The sequence below is a fragment of the Dermacentor silvarum genome, chromosome 1, assembly GCF_013339745.2.
Source record: "Dermacentor silvarum isolate Dsil-2018 chromosome 1, BIME_Dsil_1.4, whole genome shotgun sequence".
Lineage (NCBI taxonomy): Eukaryota > Metazoa > Arthropoda > Arachnida > Ixodida > Ixodidae > Dermacentor > Dermacentor silvarum.
In genome coordinates, this window is record NC_051154.1 from 97485005 (window position 1) to 97510332 (window position 25328).

The following is a 25328-nucleotide window of genomic DNA, read 5'->3' on the forward strand; positions in this document are numbered from 1 at the left end:
CGGCGAGAAGCGAGCTTCTGAGGGACTTCTTCCACTTGTCCGAGGTAGAGTCGGGATGAGCGTTTCTACACTCCCAGAGCATGTGTGCGAGTGTCGCCGTGTATCCGCACGAGGGGCACATGTCGCTGGGGTACGCGTGAGGATAGAGAACGTGGAGTTTGGCGGGGTTTGGGTACGTCTGTTTGTAATAAGCATTTGGAAATATGGTTGTTTGCTTGAAGGCAGGAGTACAATCAGGATTCGATGGCAACCAAAGGTTAGTGGGACGCCTCGCGTTGGGCGCTCACGGGAAGACTACTAATAAAGCTGTGCAGGGTTATATCCATGGGCTGGAGAAATTTTGAAGTAAGGGAGGCTCATATAGTAAAATTGATATTGAAGAACGACTGAGGAATATGGAAGAAAGTAGATATGGGGTGCAAGGGGGGTGTGTTCAGGTATGTGGAGGGCAAAACATTGACTCACAGTGGAGGAAAAGAACTAGCAAGCTTGCCAGCAAGTATGCGACCGGTATTAGGTATATATATATATATATATATATATATATATATATATATATATATATAGTGTTGCCAGTATGGTCAGCAACATGGCAACAAAGAACGTCAAACGCAAAGTGAGAGAGGCTGAGACAAAGAGAGAGAGAGGTTTATTTGAGGAAAGGCAGAGAGGCCGGCCTGAGCATTAGTTTGCTCTGACCTGCTACTCTACACTGGGGAAGAGGGGGGGGGGGAGAGAGAGAAAAACAGCGATGAATGATGATGATAAGATAAGGAGGTGCGTGTATATACATGTCCATCACGTTGGGGTCGTTCTAGAGTCATGCGTCGAGTCCAGTGGCTTGAAGGAAGGCTATCGTCGCTCCTGTGACCACAGCTGCGCTGTTGGCGTCAGGCCAAGGACCTAATTCAATCTCGTCAGATATTGGTCTTTTAGTAACTCGTTCAATAGTGGAAGTAAGGTTCTGCTGTTCTCGCGCGTACGGTGGGCATGAGCAAAATATATACTCAAGTGTTTCTGGCGCTTGGCAGTGATCGCAGTTGGATCATAGCCGTTAATAATTAAGCTACCGCGGCGGAGTCATTTGCTTCCAGCACACCAGTAAAAAAACTCAATGCGTCCAACTGGAAACCAATTGGAACGTTACACTTAAATGGGATAGTCCAATTAGACTTGACAGTTCCAAATGGTCATGCCAATTGGTGCACAATTTTCCATTTGGTCTGCCAAGTGTAATATTTTTGTTATTACAATTTGCTGTACGCATTCCAATTGGGGACTGCAAACTACGAATTGACAATATTTTAGAATTTAATACATACATACATACATACATACATACATACATACATACATACATACATACATACATACATACATACATACATACATACATACATACATACATACATACATACATACATACATACATACATACATACATACATACATAAACACACGAAGAGCAGCTATAGCCTCTACAGAACAGCCCATGTATGCGTGGGAGCACAGGGACATATTTAATCACTGCATGGGTACGCCTTTACTAAAATAGTCATGATTACTATTTTTCATTCAAGTGATATGTTCGGAAGAGACCGCGCCGCGGCCAGCTAGGCGTTGACAGCACTTTTTCCGCAGTGGACACCGTCTGATATGTGAAATAGCTGAGTGAGGCGAGCTTCACCGCAGGGTATTGTGATGACTAAGAAGTTGGGCATCGAGATGACGAAAAGAGAAGAGAAATATTCCCTACTTGGTACATCGTATTTAGAAGTTGGTCATTTTCGGAGTCTCAAATTTCACCTGCACGGGCTTAAACCCGGTCTCGCGTGCTGCAATGAGCAATCAACGGCGAGTTCTTGTGGAAGGTTCTCTAAGATGTGCGCGGTATGGTAGGTATGTCCGTAGCCCCGATGGAGCACGCGTGTGCTCCAGTTCGGCCATGGTATCTCTCTTCTCTGCTTGATATCATCGCCACTTCCTTCTGTACTGGAAAACGCCAAGCAGAAAGGATTGCTCCTTGCTCTTATATACTGGCCACAAGTGTTTCTATATATATAGTATGCGGACTTGCCACCTCGGCAACAGAAGTGCTGGGACCGTCTCTCAGTTGGCGACAATTATCCCGCGCAAAAGGAGATGCTCTCACCGCTGGTTGCAGAATTACCGCAAGCGATCGCGGTATTGGACTCGCCACCACAAATAGCGAAGTGCTGGGGCCGTTTCATGGTTGGGGGCAGTTATCTCGCATAATAAGAGAATGCGGGAAAACGACAGTCTTCCCGCTGGTTGCAGGCTCTTCGCAAGCGTTTCCGGTATGCTGTCTTCTTACGCGGAATAGGAGGTGGCCCGTTTAAAGGCAATTATCTTTGGTAAACAAGGGAAAGTCGATTATAAGGCAGGCCGACACTACGAATCAATTTAAATTAATTGGTGGCGTTGAGAAGCTGAGCCTGTTGTGCCGTAGGCCGATCATAACAATGTCAACGATCGGAAAAGAAGATCCTATAGCCGCTCGACACTTCGCCCTTATAGGTGTAAGGATGCCAGATAAATACGTTGCCTTCTTTTTCAATTATTGTCAGTTTATCTAGGGGCTCAAGATTGAAGTAAGGCGATGCAACTTTGGATGATCGCCTGAAGAGACGCCGTTCATGTTGGAAGTTGACTTGTCATCATCGTGTCGACGTCGTCATCGTGCCTATATAACACATAAACATGAACTATGGGCCTAGAAACATTTAGAGGCGCTGAAGCTTTAAAAAAAAAAATGCTCATTTTTTGTGTTTTGTCCGAGCCTAATTTGTTTATATTGCCTAATTTGTTTATATACTTTGCGTACTTGTGCGCTCACTTTACGTTTCTTGCCGAAATTTTCGAGAAACTTGAATACTAGAGCGCAACTCTGACACGGAATGCAGGGCTCATTTTGGACGTCCAGGATGTGTTCGCCACCATCCCCAATGGACCCATTGCTGACATAGCGTGAGCTCGAGACTTCAGTCTGAGAAAGAATCCAGGGTGACAGATGGTACGTGCTGGTTTGTCACTGATTTCACCACTTGTCTCACGGTGTCCAGTCACACTAAATTTCAGATAAATCTTGTAACCTAGGCAACTTGCCTAATTCCTTTTTACCGATAAAATAAATAAAGTAAATTTCACAAAACAGGCGCCTAAGACAGCATTTTTTAGTGCCTACACATCCAGTCTATACTTATTACTGAGCAACTATAATAAATATGAACTATAATATATCAACTCATCAACTATAGATTGTTGTTTGCGGTCATTTTGAAATATTCACTTATTTTTGCGCGTGAATCAAGCACATATCGCTGTCATATAATCGTATAAACGTAATACATCTTTTTACACCTACATATAATGACAATTATGTAAGTTGTGCGAAACAGCATATCGCCTCAGACTATTTCGGGAGCATTTTTGGTTAACAGCGCGACGATGTACATGGAAGCGAGAGAAGTAACAGGAAAGAGCGCTGACTTACAACAAGTTTTATTGCGCACATAACCAAGGCTTAAATACCACGCTAAGGCACAACAGAAATAACAGAAGGGTGGCGCGTGTTCGGGACTCAGCTTCCAACATACGATATGCAAATCATGTGACTAAATATTGCACTTCTTTATCGCACAGTGACAATGAAGGGGTGCTTACACAGCGCTCTCCAGACTTGTGAATTTCAAGCGCTTCAATAATTTCTCTAGTATTCTTTTTTTTTTTTTTTTTTGCGACTGATAAATTTGTGTGCTATCGAGTAAGGGTTTGCAACGATGGTCTCGGCAATGGATGCCAAGATGACCAGAAACGAAGTTAAAAACATGATTATTGTGTTCCTTTAGTCGTTCATTGAGACAGCGTCGCCGTTTGACCAATGTATTCGCGGCCGCAGGAAAGAGGGATCTTGTAAACAGCACCTACTGCGCACGTGACAAAGCGGTTATTATGGTTGTTTCTGCAGCGATTTCTTTCTTTAGGATTGCAGTTAACCTGCCTGCATAACCGTGACAGCTTATCTAGTGCCGAAAACACAACACGGCGCGGAAGTTGCCGGCATGCTTCGGAAAAGGTGAGGGAATAGTTGCGTTGATATGGCATATGAAACCCTCTGTAGAGTAATCAGCACCACAAATGGAGCGCGCGGAAACCGATTCTTCATAGATTTCCTACACAAGTTATAGAGGAGGCTATGCCTACACACGTTTTGAAGCGCGCCAGTTCGCCGGTTCAAATCCACGGAGGAAGGAAAATGTTCAAATCTGACGCCACGTTGATAGCGTGCTGCGACTTGCAGCTCGCTAAGGGGGCGCGCAATTTAAAATGTACATAAAGAGCACCTAAAAAATAAAATTTATGCTGTTGAAAAGCCTAGTTGGGCATTAAAGTTGTTTTAAAGTGAAAATATGTAAGCATCAGAAAAGATTAAACAGCTTTATTAAAGCGCAGCGCCGGTAGGCCAAGTGGCGCTACATGCAACAATGCCGCTTCGCGCTCTTTTTTGCCGATTTTAAAACAAAGTTGGTTAAAACTTTCGGTAGTGCTGGCGGCGGTTCCTTCGTGCTGCTCGCTTGCTGAAAGTAGAGTGTACTAGAATATCTGAAAGTGATGCGAGTTTTCGAGTGGAGAACTTCGGATCGTGTTTGCAAGAGCGGCAGCAACAACACCGCGCTATTTCGGTTCGGTAAGTGATTTTATTATATGATTAAAGGGTTTTCCTACTTTGCTGGAGATCATGTTGCACGATTTGAACAGCATGAACGCCAGTTAATGTTTCGGATTGTCGCGTCCATGCAATTATTGACGGAGCCTGTTTCAGATATTGCAAGTTTCTTTAGGCTAGCAGCATTTTATTTCCTCTTGCCCTTTTGCAACTTGAATATGGTAAGTACTGGCTTTGAGAATACGACGGGAGTTGTGTAACTCCGTTACCGACTCGATGTGCGGTTGCGATACTGTATTCATCACTAGAGGCCGGATCGTTAGGCATTAAAAAAGCGCGTTTTAGGCGCCAAAAATAGGCAGGAAAAACGACGTTTTAGGCCTCCAACGTCGTAAATATAGGCACAATAATTTTTTACATAAATGCAAACAACTTCAAATGAAGGCGTGCGCGGCCTATACCTACGATAGGAAAACAAGAAATGTTATTGTCTATGATGGCACAAAGGCGCCAACAGTTTAGCATAGCCGTGCAATTGTCCCATAAAACTGCTGGACTAATCACGATCAATTGGTTTAATTCAATAAGCACACTGCTCATATTCATGTTCAATGGCCATGTACTCGAGCGTCGCATATAGTGAAACATGCATGAAAAAGAATACTTGAAAGCTGGGAATACTGAGCTGATTGGCGCTGAAGGGAATACTGATTATATCTGCCTGACGAAATTAAATTAAGACACAACAAAAACAGACAAATAACAAATGCAAGAGAGACTACGATTTATTAAGAAACTAGCATGTTTAAATGAGGACTGCTAGGTACAACTCTTGGCAATTTTCTCATATACAATGACATTATCCGGATTGTACAGGCAAGACGTCTCAACACTGCCAAATACACTTCCGCCCATTTGAAGTACACAAGTTTGAAGAAATCTGTTTGGAGAGCATGCGGAACGTAGTTCGACTACGTGAAGATTGAATCACTGTGAAGATTGTGGAAACAATAGCAAACTACCACCATCTCCAGATTTTTGGATTCAAAATTGTGCCTCTTGTCACTGAGATTGATCTCGTACGCTGAGATCGAAGGAACGCCCGATGGCGGTGAACACCTTAAAAAAGTTGTCGCAGTTTCACCTGAAAGGCGAAGCATCAATTGCGATAGCAAATTTGTAGAGAGCTATACGGAGTAATGATAGTAGCTTTATCAGCTGTATAAACTTGGACATGCAGCAGCACCGGCAACACGCAGAACTGTTGTCGACGCCGTCGGCGTTTTGCCCACGTTCGCACAAAATGCGTGCGGCGTTGATGACTGTTGCCGGAGCCTCTGATATAAATAGGTACTTGGTGCCGCAGCTAAACGTCCCCTCCCTTCCCTCCCCCCCCCCCCCCCCCCCCCCCCCCCCCCCCACGGCCTTTCGTGCGTCAGAAGAAGGCGCGTTTGCTCTACATATATGGTGATTGTAAAGGAGGAAAGAGACGCCTACTTCTGCAGCCCTTAAGGGAGCACGGCACAGAACGCGCGTTTGTTCTCCGCCGTGCGTTCACTCCCCGTGAAAGCGCGCGTCCCTCGCGCCCTTTCACTCGCACATACAGCGTTCGGCGGCGCGCGGCGACCATTTCATCTCCATTGACGTCATACGGAACCTCACGGCGACGGCGACGGCAACGGCGACGCCGACGGCAGAAATCTGCTTTGGAGTGTCCATATAATTGCTATCGCAATAAAAGTAAATTACAAACAAAACAAAAGCCGTGTGCACATCACATTTTTCTTTCTTCTTTTGCTCTTCACTCTCATTTCCCCTGACGGCTCTCCGCGCTTTCGCATTCGCCAACCGCTCGCCGGCGCGTCCCATTTCAATGCTGCTCGTAGTTGTTTTCCGGCAGTTGGTTGAACTAAATGACTAGGTTGAACTCCATAGAGTTCCGAACAGCCAATGTTGCCCGGTAACATGAATAACGGTCTCTAACCACACTCGAAAGCGAAACTTGAGGCTAAATAGTGTTCATATAGGCGCCGATATTCAAAATAGGCATTTATAGGCATTTAGGTACAAACGCTAAAATAGGCATTTATAGGCGCTATAAAAACACTATAAAAGCCCTTCTTAACCTCTAATTCATGCTTATATATCAAAGTGGGGCGATAGGAGCGCAAGGAACAAAAAAGGCATTTGCCTAAAATCCGGTCTCTATTCATCACTATGCACTGTATTCAAGCATGATCACGTAAATGACACACGCAGGCTGCGACTTTGATGAAAAATAAGCGGAACCACAAAATATCGCTTGAAAGTCGCCTGAACACCGTTCGTTGACCTTCCAAATCGGTAAAAAAAACTGCTAATGGTCCCACATTTAGCTCACGAAAGTGTGTCCACCCACTGTTAGGCATGAAGGCAATGCAAATAATTCCAACGGCAGGCAGCAAACAAGTGCGGTCACCGAAGGTAACGGCAGCCTGCACCTCAGGCCTCTTTCGTACAACAATGACAGTAAAAGCAGAAGTTTATGATGTTGTTTCAAGGGGAGCCACAAGGGAGGAAAACAAAACCATCAGCCGCTCATAAGCATACATATGCAACATTTCATGAAAATTGATCTTTGAAAGTGGTTCAAACATCTGACAGGCACTGCATGCTTTTTAGAATGCACAGAAATGCTCACCTTTACACAATAGCTAAATGAAACTTGTAATTTCAAGGTTAAGAAATTTAGTACTGTGCGACTCTTTTCAATGTTCGAATCCTGTGTGACATGTAAAAAGCCTATCCGCAAATTATGGTGAACTTTATTTATTACTTCTGCATGTATTTTGGTTGAATGCATATAATTTTTTTTTTATTATTTTTTAAGTAAGATACCTTAACCGTCAATTGGCCTTCATTCTGCTTTTACTAAATGGTTTCTGCGCTGCACTAACCCATGCGATGTCGAGACAGCTGTCGCTTGCAGTATTGTCACAGAGTAGTGTGAAGTCAATGTAGTCTGCATCTCTTTCCATTTTTGTTGTTCCGAACATATGAATCTTTTTTCCGGAACACATGTCTTCACTTGGAGGTTGCACTTGAAATGCTGTGTAAGCTATCACTGTTCATATGACATTCTACCTTTCTCATTTCTCAAAACCTTGGATGAAGCGATTCGTAGCCATCATTGAATGTGACCTTGCAGTAATATAGGGTTAATTTGACTGCAGAGAAAAAGCAATGACAATAAATTTGAGAGACGAAACAAGGCTAACACAAAGTGCATTTTGTTTGTTGAACAGTGAGCTATCACATTTGCTCTGTTTCATTGACGTAAGCCAGTGCAGCTTAAGGCTGTTAATAGCCAATGTGGTTTTATTTTGCTATTCTAATTTAAGTAGTCATTTGTGCTACCTGCATCAGCTGATCAATGTCTGAATTTCAGAGGCTTCTAGAAACGACCCCACCTGAGCTAGTATGCTGTCACACTCTTACGAAAACAGTGGCAGACTGGCTGACAAAACTGCTGCTTGAGTGTCATCTGCGACTCAAAGGTAAATGTAATGCATTTTATTATCTTAATTACATAGAATTCTTACTGTGCTTTCTGACATATATGAAAGCGAGCTATATTTGCATTTATTGGTGGAGAATCTTTTAGCTCTTTAATTTAATTATACATATAAGTCTGAATACTAGCTTGCGAAATTGCAATGTTTAAATACTGTAAGCTTCAGGAAAGGGAGATTTATGTTGTGCTATTTGTCAGTAAGGAAAATGACCTTTCCCTTTTGAAGTTGACATCAAAACAATGATGATGAGGTTGTCCATTGTTTGTAGTGACTAGAGGGTAATTAGTTTTTTTTTTAGGAGTATACCACGAAATGTTTGTCTCATTTTTATACTAATAATGGATAGCTGTCAACTCAGTAATTATGCTATGGAGCCTCAATTCCTTGCTTATTAATACAGCAATATTAATAATTAATACATTGCCTTTTAGTGTGGCAGCTCGAAACATGCGTCAAGTGCAGTTTGGCTTCAGATGTGAAACAGAAGTCTATTCATGTCACCAAAACTCGATGTGGCAGTCTCGTGGTACCAGACACAACTGATGCATACATACACACTATGACCATGCTGCGAAAACAGAGATGATTAATCACTCGACAGGATAACTGGGGAGAGAGACCTCCTGCATTTAAAAAAGATGTGTGCTGGAAGGGTCAGTTTGACGGCTTTTAGTGATGAGGTCATTATATCACCGTCAACTAATGCGTTGAGCCAACTGGCTCGTGCTTGATTTGTTTGTGACGCCTCATGAATGGCAGCCATAGTTTCGGTGATGTGAATAGTCTCCTGCTTCACGTCTAAAATAGTGTTGCACTAAACTAGCTGCATAAAATGGGACCTAATAATTATTTTGTAGCGCTCAAATAATTGAGGCTCGATGTCATAATTGTAGGGTCAGCAACTACAGTCGAACCCGGATATATCGAACCCACATATGACGAATTATTGTGTATAACGAACAGCTTTAAAATCCCCTTGAAAATTTTTGTATAAAGTCTGTATTTTATATATTGAATGATCTATATATCGAACTTTTTTGTGATCCCCTTCATATTCGATATATCCGGCTTCGACTGTATTTAAAAATGCACAAAAGTGGGTCACAAAATTTTTATGTCGGTACTTGCTTAATGAATTTCTCCAAGATGCATGCTTGATTTTAAAAGAGAGTAATGATTTTGATCACAATTTGTTTTACACCGTTGTCTTGTTATAACCTGTGCAGAATACTAGAAACCATTGAGCCTGCCAATCCCTGTGTAAGCAGCTGCATCTTTCCCTGAGGTGGCACAAAGAAGGAAGTTCCATACCCGTGATCTCATCCACCAACTTTCTGCAAGGAAGTCCCAGTTGTCAGTAGAAGATTGCAACAAAGTATTCCAGGATGAAAATCAAGCCTTTCCAGTTAGCAGAAATGGTGGGCCTCCTAATGAAGACATGGCTCCAGGGCCTATAATGAACTAATTGTGGTAGGCAAGCCACAGTTTAGTGGTAATTCCAATTTGTAACTTTTGAAAGCACCACAAATCAGATTTGTGTGTGTGTGTGTTGTGAGAATGGTATGGTTTTTGCAGCAATGATTTAGGCAAAATAGGTCCTTTAAAACATTGGTTACCAGAAAGATTTATTCAAGAGAGAATTGTGAATGCACCGTTGCTGCCTTTTAAGCTTACATTTGGCAGTCCAAGTCTTAGCATGTTCTTTCTCTCTGCAGTTTGCGTTATTTGAAAATCAAGTGTACTAAATTTAGTGATGCTCTCAAAAAAAGCTAATTGGACCCTGTACCTGTTTCATAAACATTTTAATTACCATTTTAACTAAGACAATTTTATTTTTTATTGCATTGATATTTAAGATTTGCAAGTTCTCTGTAAAGAAGTTGTATTTGCTAAGGACCCACTGTATTAGTCGTATTCATGGCAACCATACTGAATCACATTTGTATTTATGAAATAAACTGCATTTTTTTGCTGTTCTCCTAAGCACCTACGAGCCATGGAAGGTTGTGTCTGTGTAGAGACCGGAAACAGCCTTTCTGCATGCTGTTTTATCTTGCTTAATATGCAATATCGACACGCTCGCACTCAGTTCTGCTGCCATCAATATTGCATGCAGTTTACCTGAGGAGATAGTGGTATTTACTGGCTGTATTTGCTTGTGGAAATGGTATATGTGGCTTTTGCATATAGATCCATGCATTTTCATATCAGTGCAAATGTACTGGCTCATAAGGCACACATGCAGTGCAATCTTCTCATGGCCTGTGGAACAAGGGAAATAGAATCGAACATTTCTTGCAATAGTTCAGACAGACTTGCTTATTAAGTGCACTGCTACAGCTGGCATGCATAGTATCATATGCTAATATTATCCACTAGTGCCGCAATACAATGGTCCTTTCTGACTCTGAAAATGTAGAACAATTTACCGTCATGGTGCTCGAATATTGAGAATGGCTGACCAAAATGAGTGGACTGCAATGTTTTATGTGTGCTCAGTGTGTGCTTAGACTGAATTGCAACACTTGTTTAAGCTGCATCTTAAGTTCTTAAAAATAAAGCGGCATAATGAAAAGTTGCTTTTTCTGCAATACATGCTTAGCGGACGACGTGAAACTTTGTATGAAAACTTCCAATAATGTTTTATTACCAATTTTGGTACACATTAAACTTGGTGAGTGCTGATGCCATTTGATTGCAAGAACTGCTTATACTGCACGAGTATAGGCAATAACTTTTGTCTTGCAGTTTTAAAAGGAAGGTGTGGAAGAACAATATACAGAGCACAAATACATTTCCTTGCGAGCGTTGGGATAACTATTTCAGTACTGGTGATATGTATTGACAAAAAATATTTTGTTGCAGTGTATTTATCTTTAAATAATTATCAATTTAATATTTGTGCAATTTCACAGTAGAATGAAATCAAGGGCTTGACAACAGCTCATCTGGTTGGGAATTACCTTGGCACAAGAAAGACACTGACCACAGTCTAAGTGCAAATTTTACTGTGGTCGTTGCCTTTCTTGCGCTTTTGTAATGACATGTAAAACAAGAATTCGAAATTCCAGGATCGTAAACATGGTAAGTAGAGTTAACTATAGTAAATACGAAGCTGAAACAAGTCTGAACATTGAATGCCTATGCCGCATCTACAGCAGTGCTTCCCAAGGTGGCTACTAGCCGTAAGTGGAGGGAGCATTAGCTGAGCTAATGCTCCTTCCACTTACATTGGTCTAGGTCTAGAGTACAGCTTACAAAAGAAGGCGACTAGCTGTGGCCTTGGCTAGATCAAGCTGGACGGTAGCCTCTACTAGCTAGATACGTGCTTCCTAGGACACACACACTCGAATAATCATGCTTTCACTTCATGGTACTCACAAGAACAGCACAACAGCCACGTCCTTGCTCTAGCATAATGATATGAAGCTTGAGTTACGTACCCTTATGCAGAGAGAACAGTATTAATTATGTCTCATTTACTGAGAGAAGTGGGGTATGGAAGTATGCAGAGGTGGTCAAAATGAATCCGGGGTCCCTCACTAAGGCGTGCCTCATAACCACACTGTGGATTTGGCACGTAAAACCATAGAATTTTTAGCAGCCAGCAGCACTCTCCTCTTGTTACCGGATCTGGCGGCAGTGCAACTCGGGCATCAGCAGGAAATGTCAATCACGCGTGCCCCCCCCTTCCTTACACTAGCGCGCAACCAGCACTGCTTGGCGCGCGTACGCACATTCTCTTGCAACTCGTTCACTGGATACTAGATCATGCAGAGAGAAAATTATGCGCTGACGCGGCACCAACAAACACATGCAGATTTTCATATCAAGAGGGCTGAATAAGTTGCCGCAAGAAATCTTTCGCTCTGACGCTAACAAATAAATTATTAATGGAATAAATCACTGCCAACAATAATCACTGTTGGCGCGGTAAAGTAAGCAAGCGCCAGTGGACGTGTTCAGTCGTTCAGTAACTACGGAAACTACTCTGATTCATCGCGCTACCTGTTGGAACACAGCGGAGGTGGATCAGAAAAGGATAGTCACAAAAAGTGTGTGGGCCCGGGTACTTCTAAAATAAAATAGCGGTCTGAATACAAAACCGTGATAAGATAACCCCAAACCCAAACGATACAGTACAGCCACAGAACAAACACCTACGCTCAAGGCACCACTACTGACATTACACTAGTGGTTCTTTATTCAATGCACTACACAAAGTAATAGAACTATGGTCCATAATAGAGCGCCGGTGCAGCTGACCCAGCTGGCCGACGAAAAGGTGAAGTGGCGTTATAACTGAGTCTAACTTTTCATTAGTGATTGAGCTCTGTTATATTAAACGCTAACATGCTAAGAGGACTTCCATAAATTTAAGTGAAATAACAAAAACAATGAATGCAACTTTACTTTCATTTCTATAAATAGATGCAGTTTAAGAAGGTTCCTCGGCCTTGCGCCGCTGGTGTAGTGGTATCATGCAAGATTCCCATTCTTGCGACCCGGGTTCGATTCCCGGGCGGCGCACGTTTTTTTTTTTAATTTTTGTTATATGTTTTTTTCTCTTTTACTAAATGAAGCTTTGGTTGTGAGATATTGCGTTGTATTTAGCTCATTAACACTGACGTTACGACCAGAAGACTGGGTTAACGGTAAGACAACAGAGCTTTGTTACTGCATTTGTACGTGCGCGCGCGTATGTGACTATCAAACATTACCGATAACGCAGGAGCGGCGTTCCTCGTCAAATTCTCCACCGCGGCCTGGATATCAGCTCAAAAGGGTAGCGGTCGGCTGTGCTTTCGACAAACCGGGCGACTCCGGTTTTCCTCCGCGCCTATCGCGGCGTTATTTACGAATGGCCACCGCTGAAGTAAAGACAAGAATACGGGGAGGAGAGGCCGCCGAGAGGAAGCGCAGGAGATGCCATAAAGGAAAAATCTAAAAACCAGCAAAGCCTAAGACTTGAAACTTCCGGAGGGCGGAGGGGAGGAGCGGAGAAAGGAGGGGTGTACGGACGGACCACAGACGGACAGATGTCTCGTCCGCTGCTGCAGGCACGGTCTGTGGGCATACGTGCGCGGCCGCGGTGTTTGTCGGGACGGCTCATTCAAGATGGCCGCCGACTTTTGTACGCAAAGCATGGCGCGGGCAGTTGAACCGAACTTTACAGCGGCAGACGGGACCCTGGGGCTGTGTACCGACGCTTGGGATGTTTTCCAGACTTTCTAAGACTTCACTGGCGACGCTGACCAATGCTGCCACATACGGAGAAGTTGCCGCGCCATGTTCAAGGCAAGATAGTCACGGGGTTCGTTGGGCTCTCTGTGTGCGGCTCTTGACAATGAAAGCTACTGAGCGCCCTTGAAATCGGACCGTGTTTACGTCGCTTCTACGCTGGAGAATTTTTTCTGAGACTCTTCGTCATCTTGCGGCGGTCGTTGGCCCCTCGCGACAACTCTGACCTTGTGCTGTCTGTTGATTTGAACATGTTTTCTCAGTCTTGAACGAAAGTGAAGTGCTAGTGGTCGGGCGCCAATCGGGCAGCATTCGCGATGTCTGTCACTGCTTTCGGCGTCCGCGTCAAAGAGGAGCCTGGATCCTCTGGCCAGAGCTCGTCTGAGGGAGTCTGTTACGTCTGCAGCAGTCACGGGGCCGAATATCCGCTCAATTCGCGGCTTCGAGAACGTGGCCCCTACTTCCCGTTTCTCGAAACACACATCCCTCCCTTAGGCGCAGATCGGCCGTCATCCGAAGGTGTCGTTCTTGCGTGCCCTGTATGCTACTCATTTCTTACCCAGCAGTGGGAAGCTCACGAACAAAATGGCACACCTCGACACAAGCGTATGTACTGGCTGAAGCGCACTGACAACGGACCCTATGCGGGTATGGAACCCAGTATGCAGACGCAAGAAGAGAGTCCTGAGCGCAGTTCTCGCCATTCTCCCGCTGCTGCCTCTGCTGCTTTAGACCTGAGTCTACCTGCACCAGGGGGGGCCGCTTCTTCCGCGGTGGTGCCTGCATCAACAAGCAACGAGGCGTGTTTTATATGTGGCAACTGCAACCGAAACGGACCATTAGCTAATGTTTATGCCAAGCCCATCGCCAACTGCCCCTTCTTTCCCACCCTGGCCTCGCATCCGCAGCCACCAGGTGCCAAGCCCATGGACTCGTCAGGTCGTGTTCAAGCTTGTGAACCCTGCCATCAAATGCTGTTGGAACAGTGGGACAATTACCAGCGTTACACGGTGCCCCACTCTGAGCGACGTTACCGACTACCGTCTCGATCTTTCACCTGCTTTACGTGTGGTCTCGAGTTCCCGGTAAGTGTCCAGCGCGTGGTCAGTGCAGTTCCCGGACCCGACCAGCAGCCTGGATTTCCCTTCTTACGCACCGTGGCCCCACCACCAGGTGCTCAGCCTCTCTCATCTGCAGGCCGAGCTGTGGTCTGCTCCATGTGCTATAAGTCTTTACAGCGCCAGCTGCGTGTTTTTGAGATCTCCAATGTGCCCGAATCAAAGCGGCACTTCAAGATTCTGCATGAGGGGACTACGACACCTGCGACTGTTTCGCCGTCGCCTGCGAGTGTTCTCCGTAAGCAGTTGCTGTCCCCCCAGACCAAGTATCTTGGCTGCTACCTGTGCGAAAAGATTGGACCGATGGAAAGCCTTGTTGCTTGTGACACCACACCAGGTGCAGGTCCGCATTTCCCATTTCTGCGTGACGTGGCCCGGCCAATTGCTGCACGACCCATGGACAGCCAGGGCCGTGTGTTGCTTTGTGCCGAGTGCTGTGCTGAACTGCAGCTCCAATGGGATGCATTTGAGAGTGCCGGGCTGCCATTGACTCAGCGGCGCTATCATACAGCTCTTTTGACATCGCCACCATCAGCCTCGCAAGGGGCTTGCTTTGTCTGCACTGAGCTAACGAGTGAGACCTTTCCTGTGGGAAGCCGTGAGGGTCCTGGACCATTCTTTCCCTTCCTTGAGTCGCATGCTGGCCAAGGTTCACTTGACAGCACGGGCACCGCACGTGTTTGCACCTTCTGCTTCCACTCTCTGATGGCCCAGTGGCTCGCCTATGAGAGCTCGCCACACCCCGAGGATGCAGCCAGGGCGATGCGTCGATACAATACGCATCACTATGTATGCTACATCTGTGGTATAACCACATACCGGCGACGGGTGCGGACACTCACCGTGCGTGATTTCCCATTTCTGAGGGAGCATCCAAGGCCAGCTGGTGCACTAACTCTTCGTGATGGAGTAGTCTCATGCCTCACCTGCTTCGAATCCCTAAGCTCACAGTGGAAGGACTATGAGCGCATGCGAGTTCCAGTTGAGATGCGAAAGTATAACTGGATTGTCCTGCCTCCGCCACCTGAGGAAACCAGGGTTGGTATCTATTCTTTTCATCTATTAAAAATCTGCTGGTTCCTACGATTCCTGTCTAAGGCACGAATCAAAGGAAGGAGCAGGTTCTTGCAGATCTTATCTTCACTCTACTTAGAACCATTGTAGATGTTTTAAAAAGTTTTTTTCTTCTCTGGACTGCTTGTTAAAATGCCAGCTACTGGTCACAGTGGCACTTTAACACTGGCCGTCTCTGGGAAATGTAAAAACATAGCAAAGAGTATGTTTTTTTTGTCCTGCTTTTTATCGATAGTAAAGCCCTCATACTTAGCTAACACAAAACAAAATGCTTGCATATACTTTCAGCTGAGGTCCATATGGAATCACCTGCCTGCTTTGATTGTACTTTATGCTCATAAAACATATTCCAGTGGACAGTGTTCAGTTTGAGGTTCTGCCGGCATGTTTTTCACCTTGGGTGAGTTCTCATTTCAGCATGATGTGTGCTTATATATCATAAAAAGAAAAGCACGAGTTTGATGGAAGAAGCGTGCTTAAGTAGCAGAGATACTTACCTGTTTACTGACTCTCTTTACGAGATTACATTGCTTTTTCTTGCAAGGGGCATAGATTTACAAACTGTGAAAACTTGTATTTGTGTAACCACAGTTAATTCAATGCCTTACATTGTTTTGCTGAATCCCCAATGTATCACATATGTTACTAGGTTCTTAATACCATATGAAGGGTCTCAATTCGTAAGTGTGTTTGATGGTGGGTGCTTGGGTTACTATTAGAGTGCACCACACAGTATTACCAGTATTTTGCCTGCACGTGTTTGCTTAATTATTGTGACACTATTCTATGTTAGTGCATTTATTGCTGTGAATAGCTTCATTTTATGGCAGTTCTTATAGTATCCTTGTTGAGCCTACCTAAGCTCCAGGTAAGTAAGCATTGGCTTTTGGTAATAACAGATTGTGTGTCAAATATAGCTGCTCCATGAATAAGTGTTACCAGATAAGGGAAATCTGTTATGGACAGTTTGCATATGACAAAGGCCATATTGGAAGATCATCTTCTACCTTTCCATAGTCATCACAATATTGCATGATTACATCAGTGTTTACAAGTGAAATCAATCTAGTAGGCACTGACTTGGCCATAGGAAAAATTGACTGTATTGTGAAGTTATTTTTTATCACTATATTCTCCAGATTTGTAGCTGCTCATTCTTGAGACATGATGCATTGAAATAACACTTTATTATTTCGATGGCACATATGGATTGCAAGTCCTAGGGGTCTGTTTTGCCATTGTCTGAAATCTACCCAAGACTTTGCGAACATTTCAATATATCTGACGCAATTCCTTCACTATACCCGAGCCTTTTCATATGCTTTACTATATTGGAGCTTTGTACAGGGATTTGCACTTTTCCTTTAATATTATTTTAAAGAATGGTAAGACGCTTTCATACACAAGGACAGGTACTAAAATTGATCTTAGCCAGAAAGCCCAGACGCAATACCCACAAAATGCTTGTCGATCTGGGCCCCTCCTACCTGGGCTTAATGTGGAGCAGCTGAAATGCGACGTGATAAACAAAAATTGAGGTTTACTGGCTAAGATAAGTAGCACAAATAAGTGTATCTGAATGGGGTATACACAAAATTTTCTTTTTTAACTTTTGATAATTACTCTTCAAATTCGAATCTATAATACAGGCTATGTTGCCGGCTGTAGTTTTATTGGCATTTGATATTAATCACGCCACCACACATTGGATTTCACCACCGCCGCACCAAAAATGTTGCGGAACTCTCAACTGTAAAATTGCAGCAACATTTATTTGCTCTAGAAACAGCCAAGCCAACATCAGCCTTTAAAGAAAAAACTGCATGATTATGGCAGTATTGTCATGTGTCATACCACATACATTTATGCTATGACGATCGCAGATGATTATTAACAGGGGATTCATGCACAGACTCAAACATTTTTGCTGACCAAGCCTCATAGCAGCGGCAAATATCAGAATTTGTGCATTAACTGCCAATATGATTGACAAAATTTTACTAATTAACTTTAAAGCTAACAACATTAGGGGGCATTTTTTATTTGCAGAATTGAAGTCAGGCAGTACTCAAAGCATGAAGTTTTGCTAGTAACATATTTACTGAAACAGCAAAGCATTTTGAGTGCCTATTTCTTGAAAATTGTGCAAGGCACAGAGCTTCTATCAAGAGGTTATGCTTTGAGTACCAGCCGACTTCAATTCAGCAATTGCATCATGCTTCCTAAAGTCATTGATTAAAAGGTTGATGAGTTTGCTTATTGAATAATGGGCAATTATCATGCATATAAATTCTGATTCCCATTGCTTATGTGAAGCTTGTACAGTAAAAATTATGATTTTGTCTTGAATCCCCTATTTTTAATAATTTTAGAAACACTGTATATGATGCACCGTGCAATTTAGGACATCACTGCACAGAAACACATTTTAATCTGAATAGAATGAAGAAAACAAATGGGAGAATATTGCAGCAGGTGAAAAATTGTGAGTGAGTGCATTCGTTCTGAAAATTTTGTCGTGGTCACTTGGGCCACACAGTATCAGTCACAGTATTGGCACCTGAAATAAATTAATAAAAATTTGTTGGGGGGGGGGGGGGGCACCTTCTTCGAGGGAAGTGTGATGGAAGACTGTCTCGTGTGGTGAGTAAAGGATGGCAACTTACAGTGCAGTTTGCTTATTTTAGGAAATGGGCACATGGTCCAACTTATCTAAACAGACGTAGCAGCTGGCTGCAGTGCTTCCGTTGATTGTGTAGATGATGGCTTCACTATCAGAAGTGCTTGTATTGTCTTTAGTGTAGGTTTCTTGGTTTCGGAGTCCTTCTGCAGGCTGTTTGCATGAACGTCATCAGTGAAGTGCTGTATTTGCCTTAGCTTTAGCAGCCAGAAATGTAGTGCCACGTCTGATCTGAAAAAAAGTTACTGTTCTAGCGTAAAGGGAGCTGGGTGCAAATGAAATATTTTCTTTTTGTCTATTGAATAGTTCATTGTAGCCATTGTTTTTTTTCCCCCCCATCCAAAAGAGGAAAGAAGCCCGCGAATACACGCAGAATTGCCACGCGACTGGCCGCTCGAGGCATTTTGCGTGTATTCGCGGGCATCTTTCACGCTCTGGAAAAACACATTTATATAGCACGTATTGAGCAACAGAGAGCTGTATCAGGAGTTTTTCATGTTGCCCTGCAATCTTTTCATTGACACTTTGATAATTAGGACAGTACTTCTCGAGTTAGATAATTAATTACAATTACCTAATTAAAACTCAGTAACAAAAAAATTACTGGCGGCTACTCCACGGTACTGGAAATAATACACACTAGGGATTGCTTCGCGTAACGCCGTTCCTCTTTTTTTAAATCGTGCTGCATGATAGCTGGGACACCCTGTATACCCTTTGTCAGATCAGCCCCAAGGCGGACTTTTTGTTCTTGTATGATATTCAAACTTAAGAAATGGCTGTTAATCAGTGCTCAGAACAGACGTAGACTTGGAAGCGTTTCCATGTGAACTTGCTAGGCGGCAGATCTGTGTTGAGCAACCCACTGGCTTGGTGCATTTAGTTGAATAGTACACAAGTGATGTGATGGTCACAAATCCTGAGCAGAGTTCACATTAAAGGCCAACTTGAATGAAGTTTTGGACCATGTAAAAAGCCTAGTTCAAGTAGTGTTATTTGCAGAGCAGGCTCAGTGCAAAATTTTATGTTTTAAATACGAGTGAATGAGTTGCGACAGGCCTGCAAAAGTAGATGTTTTTTGTACCAAAACTGAAAAAAAAAAAAAAACGACAAAAAAAACTGGAAGGTAATTTACCTCCTAGTTGAAGTCGATGAAAGACTGTCTTCCTTGGCGAGTTGGGAGTGAGAATGAACTAGAGGTGGGGGGGGGGGGGATCGCCTTCCGAATTTCTTGAGTGCATGCATAGCAAGGGGGGGGGGGGGCAATGTCTGGCACATTCTGCACAGTTCTTCTCTTCAAAGCTTTCTTCGGTCAGCAATTCTTTATAGCTTAGCATGGCAATGCAAAGGCGAGAAGTGAGTGCTAGTCTCATTCCATGCCGCTCCCTTTATGTACTGAAATTTCTCCGGCACGAGCACGATGTAGGGCTCCTCCTCAACCTGAAGATTATTAGATTATGGCTGAGTCACTGGGCATTGCACTGTATCGCTTAAGGGGAGTAGGAAAAGTGTCAGGGTTTACATACTGCACTACCTCCAGGATTGGCCCCAAAAAAGGCTAGAAGTTAGAAACAGACATACATAGTGGCGGTGACTCATCAAGGAAGACATTGTCATTAAAAAAGTTACAGGCCTGCGTGGCACACGACGCACAGTCACAGTGTAAGCTGGTTGAGCGGCGCAAGAGTAGCTCCAATTTCAGCACCACGCACAACAAGGTCTTCGCGGCAAAATGTCTTCGCCTCGATTTTGACGACAACGATCTGAACTGTCCGCCCGGCGACGGCGAGCTGCGGTTGTAATGCTCTCTGCACAGCACTCTGCTGAGCCCGATGATGCCTGGTTGTAGCCGCGCACGTAGCTCTACGATTCACTTCTTGAGCAGCGGTTCGTACCTTGCGACGAGACGCCATAACGTGTACCGAAGAGGTACCCAGAATACGTGGCACACATCTAACATCGGCATAGCGTTGATTGTGCGCCTCGCCTGAATCGCATCTCGTCGCACGCGGCGGTTGCAGGCACGTTAACTAGGTGGCGCGAGCATACTGTCGGATGCTCGGGTCGTCTGCTCCTGTGCGCGTGCCTAGGCGCGCAGGCGCAGGGCGCGTATAAAGGGAATATTTCTTCTGCCTGATAGCAAGCGCTTGCGTGGCCGAGTGGTAAAGTATCCGACTCCCACGCAGCGGGCCAGGGTTTGTTCCCGGCGGAGAGTGGGTACTTTTTTCGCATTTCCCGCGATAGCGGCGGCATCATCGCGACCAGAAACGGCTATTGGAATGAGCCCATAACAGCTTACGCTGTAAAAAAGAAAACAAACAAGCACCACCATTACTACTCGCTGGAAGTCACGCATTGCTGAGAATGCACGACTCCTCAGCATGGCCTACTAGATGGTATTTTGCATCTAGTATATTGATACTACTTTAATTTAATATTGCCTGAAAATTACCCTTTAACTGTTGCTCATGATATCAGAAGATCTGAAATTGAACTTATGATCTTATGAGATCTTATGCAACAGTCTCGGGAAACGGAACCTGAATGCAAAAATTGCCCCTCAGTCTATGACGGACAAACAATTGCTGCTGAACTTTTGGAAAGGGCCAATCATTAAAAGTTAGAAAGCTAAAAATCTTGTTCTCGCATTCTCTCTATTCTATTTCTAAGGAATTGGATGCAGAACATGCTCTTAAAGCGCTCATATCAAGAGCAAGTGCCGCAAGCCATGTGATATTGCCTCATCGTTTGGTCACTGCGGCCATGCGCAGATTTGGTATTCCTGTCCTAGAACACACTGTGTGTTTTCACCCCAAAATGTTCTGTTTTGTCAATCATTGGTTTACGCGCTATCCTGGAGCGTTTTCGTGTTGCAAAATAAAAGAGCCTGCAACCACGAGCACGTACGAGTATGTCACAGTGGCGGTACCGTTTATTCGGTTGCATTTCTTTCTTTATAATTCAGAAACAAAAATGATGCAACATGTTTTTCCGGACTACATTAGTTCAAGTCAAAAGACATTTTTGGAAATCCTGAAGAAAATTGAGCATGGGGGGGGGGGGGGGGCATTTCTAACAAATATTTTTCAAATATTGCTCATTTAACAATAGGTCTAAACTTGAGCGCATCTCGTGAATTTCAAGTGCTGCCTAGGGCAAATATATTTGCCTCGAATTTTAACAACTTTCAAGGCAACAGTCTGACGAAATTTGAAAACCGTGCTTTCCACAGATACGGAGGAAAAGAAATCTCAACTTCGACCAATACTGTGCAGTTTTTTGTTTTCACAGCTTTTTTTTTTCTCATCATAGCGGTTATACTGTGTAATAATTACTTAGAATTGATGCTATTGACCCGTACTCTATCACTAAATATTTTCAGAGCCGTAACCACACTTTCTTTGGAAGCTAACTAAAATGTGCGTTTGGCAAAAGGCGCTTCTGACTGACCGGGCGCTTGCAAATTTTTTTCATGAGGACATATTTTTTTTTTCTCACAAAACAAGCGTTAATTTCATCGTTCTTGGCACTCGGGCAGCAAAATATATTTTTTTTGATCAAAATAAAAATGGTCACCGGACATGCCAACATGCCAGGCTGATCTTATCTGAACACATCCAACAGATTGTCTGCAGTGAGGTGTGCTGAGAGTCAGTGGGATGTTTCACTGCCCAAGAGAGAAGCATACTGGAGTTTATATATTGTACAGACATGTAGGGAATTATGTCCAACTTAAGCTAACCAATCTTTAGCCATTTCTGCATTGAGGGCCTGTCAGAGACCCTGTTCTGAGATGATTACTTTCAAGGATACATTTAAATTTTCGTAAATTTCACGTGGCCAGCACAAGATGCATTGGAGTTTATAAGTGACAGCATTCTTAGCACCGTGCCTAGGATGCTGTCTTATCGCAGTGCCAGGAATGCTTTCGCCTGTCGACACTGGTGCATCTAGTGCAAGTCACGTGAAATCTAGCAAAAATTGAAGGTATCCCATAAAGTGCTCATTCGAGAATACCACCAGGCGTCACATAGTGGCTCTACCTGTTGCCACTATTATTTTAATTTCGCCACTTCACTCTTGATCCTTGCAGAATGCTACATGCACTTCAATAACATGATTAAAATCAATGAACCTGAGAGGCTGCTTGTTCCCTCTTCTTCTACTGTGTGCATGAGCTACCTGTTCTGTTGCCCTTTTTTTTATTCTTTCTTTTTCATGCACGGTAGCTAACATCATGGCTTTGTTTAAGCTACATGTTAAAAAAAGAAAAATGTTCTCACTCACTGTTTTGTAGTTATAAGAGTTATTATGGAGTTATTATGAGTTGTTATGAGTAGTTATCCTAGTTGTCATTATGAGTTGTACTTCTTCACCTGTTCACTAACAAATCGTCATGGTTTAAAGTGCAGCTTACATAGAGTTAATGGTGAGAGTAAATCTTCAGGTCCTTTCTGGTTGTAGTTGTTTACATGAAGTGAAATTAGAAGTTTGGTAAGTTCCATTTTGCTGATTATCCTTGCATTTTGATTTTTGATTGGGCTGAAGCATAAATTGATGTTGAGAAAATTTGAAAAATGCTCACTTGGGGGGGGGCATAAATTGTGCTGTGCATAAGGAGGCCGGGGGTATTTCAGTTATTCTGGAGCCCTCCATGACAGCAACCTTTTATACCCTTTTGTGTGTCCTTGGACGTATATCCTTGTGAGACCCCTTCTGCAGTATATTGCACATTGCCTTCAGTCTATTTCAAAATTAACTTTAGAGCGATTATGTAAGATATTCACCAAGTATATAAAGTCGGATGTACATGGAACTGTATGGAAGTAGTTTAATCATATTCTCGCTGTCTACTGTCGTGAAAAATGAAACTAAATTAATCTGGACCAATGTGTTGTCACAGATGACAAAAAAAAATTGTAAAGTGCACTTTGGAATACTGCAATGACATGAAAATCCAAGATGCAGAGCCAACACTGCAACCCACCGCATTATGTTACTGCTTCATCAGCTTCATGTGTTACACTTTCCCTGCAGCCGCTGGGCCAGCGGCTGCAGGGAAAGTGACTGTGCATGCGAGGAGGGTGAGAAGTGCCGATCGTACCTGCCAAATATAAATCGTATCGCTTTTTTTCTGTACAGATTCAAGTTTATCTATGTCGCATTGTATGTGAGGGGACCAGGTTATCGAGGCGTCTTCAAGGATAGGTCGAACTAGCGTCTTGTAAGCCGTGAGTTGGCATTCTTTAGCGGAATTTTATAGCATGTGTTTGACGTAACCTAGCCTCTGAAGCGCTTTTGAACAGATGAGGTCAATGTGCTTGTGCCATTTCAAATTAGTCTTGAAAGCGACTCCGAGATACTTCAATTCATTGACACACTCACGGTACTTGTTTTTATTACAGTAAGCGAAATACAAAGGCTCTTTTGTTAGTAAAAGACATCAACACTGTTTTCTTAAAAATCGACATTTGCCATGAGTGTTGTGCTGTTTTGTACACCTGACAGTTTGCATCCCCTAATTTTGGCTGCACAAAGCCTATAACTCTCTATTAGCTGTCTTAGGGTCTAAGGAGGATATATCAGTTAGTGACGTAAATATGACTAATGGGCATAAGTGGAGCAATTTGCTACATGACCAGCTTTTGGGGTTAGTGGACAGTGTCGTAGTGACATGACAGCTGTTCACGGAGTTTTCAACCGACTTGTGCCTCATGAGCAAAATTTTCCTTGTTGGTAAAAGGTATTATGCAGAATAACCTGTGAGAGAGAATATTACAGGGCCTTACTTTTCTTGGTCTTGTGTAATAAAAGGGGATTTGTATCATTTATGAGCTCATGGCTTAGCTGCCACACAATATATGCCGAACAATATTGCACTTGGAAATTGCAATATTGTTTAGCTGTCGAAACAATTCACTGTTGACGTAATTAAAGGGAAACTGAGACATCCACCCAAATGTAGCAATTTGCTACAATTGAAACCCCACGGGTTCCTCGAAAGAAAGCCTCGCAGTTGAAGTGCACTGTTAAGTGTGCTGTTGTAAATTTTTTGCCATTAATTGGCTGATAGTTAAGCAAGGCCTCTCTGCTGATATAGCATGTGTTTTCTTTTAAATGTATGTCAAGCTATGCCTCGTATCTATCTAGCAGTTGTGTTCACGCTATGTGAAGTGATTGCGTGTAGTTACGCGATTATGCTAAGGGCCATTTGTTTACAGTGCCAATACACTTAAGTGGAATCTCAATGATACGATCACGGCTAATACGAATTTCCGGATGATACGAATTTTTCTGAGGTCCCGGCCGAGCCCCATTACTTTGCAACGTGCTAGAGAACGGTTGTTACGAATCGATTTTCGACCCGCGTCGGTTGTACGAATAAACGCCGCCCCACCGACGGCCGCGAAAGAGAACAGCGCGCAGTCACGCGCGTTTTCCCTTTCTCTTTTGGTGCGGACGCGGCGCCGGACATCGCGGAAGCCGCGACTGGGCGCGAAGAGTTTGAAGCGGTGGCGCTTTTGTTGCTTTTGTGCTTTTCTTTATGTCTCTTCGCTCGCTGCGGCGGCCGCGCTTCCCCACGCGCTGCCGCCGCAGCAAGCGAAGGTTCGTGCGGTCTATCGCTTCAAGGGAAACTGAACGGCGTAAGCGCAGCGCATACAAAGGGCAGAGCAGTGTGGAGATAACTTTCAAGATACGGTGCGCGCGACAACACCGACAGCCGGCACAGGCGCAAAGTACAAAAACGCGTTTGTTGGCAGAGTAGGAGCCCCCCCCCCCCCCCCCCCCCCCCGGGGGGGGGGGGGCTCCTAAGGCGCGCGTCCCTCGCGCGCTTTCACTCGCACATACGGCGCGCGGTGGTGACGACTTTATCGCCCTTGGACTCGTGCTCCACGTCTCATGCTCCTCCTCCGCATCGCCCTCGTTGATCTCCTCTTCCATAGGTGGGCGCACCTCGTGCTCGCTACCGCCCT

General features: G+C 43.9%; 1 protein-coding gene, 1 long non-coding RNA gene and 1 other non-coding gene across 4 annotated transcripts in view; all 3 read left to right on the forward strand.

Annotated features, from left to right (window-relative positions):
- The first annotated feature begins 4623 nt into the window (after positions 1-4623).
- LOC119433230 (uncharacterized) lies at positions 4624-10213 on the forward strand. Its single transcript, XR_005188316.2, has 3 exons — positions 4624-4708; positions 8115-8223; positions 9468-10213. It is a non-coding gene; the product is annotated as an uncharacterized LOC119433230 (long non-coding RNA).
- A 2487-nt stretch (positions 10214-12700) lies between these two features.
- Positions 12701-12771, forward strand: Trnag-ccc (transfer RNA glycine (anticodon CCC)). Its single transcript has one exon. It is a non-coding gene; the product is annotated as a tRNA-Gly (tRNA).
- A 225-nt stretch (positions 12772-12996) lies between these two features.
- The window catches only part of LOC119433248 (genetic suppressor element 1), a 174613-nt gene continuing 162281 nt past the window's right edge, over positions 12997-25328 (forward strand). The window contains exon 1 of one of the 2 annotated variants that reach the window (XM_049671327.1): positions 12997-15638. In XM_049671327.1, coding sequence (XP_049527284.1) covers positions 13800-15638 — 1839 coding nt within the window. In that variant the 5' untranslated portion in view covers positions 12997-13799. The remainder of the gene's footprint in view (positions 15639-25328) is intronic. The other variant, XM_037700395.2, reaches the window with a different exon arrangement.